Here is a 2,587-nt window from a genome sequence, read left to right on the forward strand (position 1 = left end):
GAAAATAAGTATGGTTCCTCTATTTTTTTTTTCTTTCCCCCCCCCTCTTTCCCCCATTACCCCTTTTTAAACATAAAAATAAATTGTCAATTGAAATATTTGTTTTACATTTTCGTAGGATGCTATTTCGAATCGAATTGAAATATCGATTGTTGTTATATATATAGTCTTGCGTTAAAAAAGAAGGACCTTCCCCCTCCTCCTCCTCCTCCTCCTCCTCCTTCTTTTCGAGGAACGAACGCGTAAGATGTAATTAATTAATTAATTAATTAATTAATAATATATTCCTTTTTTTGATTGCCCTCTTTTCTTCGGATTTTTCGTTTTATTTTTTTTATTCTCTTTCGGTTTGTTTTTCCTACGTCTCTTCTTTTTCATTCTTTTTTTTTTTTCTTTTTTTTTTTTTCTTTAAACGAACAACCAACGACGACGACGACGAGGAAAAAAACAACGGCACGTCCATTCCAAAGGACAAGAAGATATGCGGGAGGAACCTCGGCATTTTTGGAATCCTCCGATCATCCTCCGAGGCAGCCTGTTAACAAAGATCAAAAAACAAATGGTTGCAATTGTTGTATAAATGCATCATACACATATATATATAATTATCATAATTATATTATTTCAAATGTAATTTGTAATGAGATTTTATTTTTCATATTCTTTCAATAATAATAATAATAATAAATATATATACGATTAATAATTTAAACAAAAAATATCTTTTTGAATAATATATAATATTTATTAATAACAATGATTATTATATAAAATAAAACAATATACGTACAAATAATTAGTCGAAAAAATATATATACATATAAAATAATAGTTGCGAATTTTTATCCTACCATTACCATCTTCGAAATAAAAATAGAAACAGGATAGATAAATAGATTATATAGAGTTATATGAAAATATAATATTTGAAAAATTCTTTATGCATCCTATCTCGTACTCGTAGTTTTTCCACCTCTCTCGAAATAGGACCGAAAACTCGTAAACGTCAAATCCTCGTTGAATCGAAAATTTATGGAAACGGACTTTGATATCGTCGTGATCATGAATACGCATGCATATCGAAAGAGAAATAGAAAGAGACAAAAACAGAGAGAGAGAGAGAAAGAGAGAGAGAGATGGATAGAAATAGAAATTTACATTGCACACACTTAATTCGTAATCTTCGGGATGGTAATACAAAGAGGGGAAGGGAAAAGAGGAGAGTGAAAAGGGGGAAGAGAATCAAGGAGGGTTAAAACCATAACGTTAAAACCTTCTCTATCTATCGTAGAATGAAGATAGAATATTTGAATAGAATGGTAACGCTTTAAATAGGAACCACCAAACACCGATGTGTCGTAATCATCATCACTTTTCTATCTTTCTCCTATATTTCTCTCTCTCTCTCTCTCTCTTTCTCTTTCTCTCTTTTCAATTGGAGAGAATATCGATCGTTGAAATATCGATCAACAAGCTCATGTATCCTATGATTTCTCAAAGGAACATGTTACGAGGAATGATACAACGTACGTGTTGCACCAAATGCAAATAAAATAAACTTTTAACGAGTGTTATACACGTAAAATCTAAAATCAATGTAACTATGTATGTACATAAATACGTATGTATATCATCATCATCATCATCATCATCATCATCATAGTTGTTTAAATCTTCTTAAACATTACTTATAACAAACACACATATATATATATATACATACACTATGTAGAGAAAATGTAACAAATTCACACGAAAAATCATTTTAAGAAAGAAAATTATAAAAAGAAAAAAGGAATAAATTCTTTTTTAATTATTTCCGTTTATTTTGATATTTCTATGAGTGAAAAATTAATAATAATAATCAAGACTCACCTAGATCAGGCTTCTTGTAATTCTCCTTTACCACCTGGCGAACCGTGATGATGCCTAGATGCAAGTCTATTCGCCAATTCGTGCATCACGTCCCTGTATATTACGGTGTCCAAATTTTCCCCCAACATGTATAGGAGAAACCAATCACCGACTTTGCTACGTCGTACTATTGTCTCGACAGCTTCCCTTCTAACCAAACGAAATCTCAACCTTAACAGGTAGACCCTCGTTCGCGGCGAAAATATTATTACGATCTGTGAATATCATAATGATTAATAATATTAATTGATTTGATTTATTTCACACACATTAGAAATATTTTTATTGAATAGTAATGTAGTTGTTGTTGTTATTATTATTAGCTATGGTTAGATTTTTAATGCAACATATTTTTGGTGTGTATTTATTTTTAAATGATTAAAATATATTTCAAAAGGTAGAAATTACAAAAAGATTATCGAAGAATGAATTATTCGTAAATAATGGATCTATCGTTTGGATAAAAAGAAATATTTGTAGAAACTGGAAACTATCTGCACATGCAAAAGACACATATATGTATATATACGTGCAGAAATATCACAGGATATCTGTTTTCCAATGTAAAAGGGTTAATTCGTTTGCGTGCCTTATCGCATGGTCATCTGCATGTTAGAATTTACGAAATTAGCAGATTCCACGGGAAAAGTTTACCGATAACAGCTTATCGGTA

The 2,587-nt window shown here is 30.5% G+C and overlaps 1 protein-coding gene across 1 annotated transcript; it reads right to left on the reverse strand.

Moving 5' to 3' along the window:
- Window positions 1-393: 393 nt before the first annotated feature.
- On the reverse strand, window positions 394-2,129 carry LOC106785543 (innexin shaking-B-like; the record flags this gene model as incomplete). Its single annotated transcript, XM_014746124.1, is given in 2 exon segments — window positions 394-535; window positions 1,876-2,129. A coding segment is annotated over 1 exon segment (249 nt), but the record flags the coding sequence as incomplete, so codon positions are not given.
- Window positions 2,130-2,587: the final 458 nt, after the last annotated feature.

This window comes from Polistes canadensis, unplaced genomic scaffold (assembly GCF_001313835.1).
Source record: "Polistes canadensis isolate GaletaPanama2010 unplaced genomic scaffold, ASM131383v1 scaffold_52, whole genome shotgun sequence".
Classification (NCBI taxonomy): Eukaryota; Metazoa; Arthropoda; class Insecta; order Hymenoptera; family Vespidae; genus Polistes; species Polistes canadensis.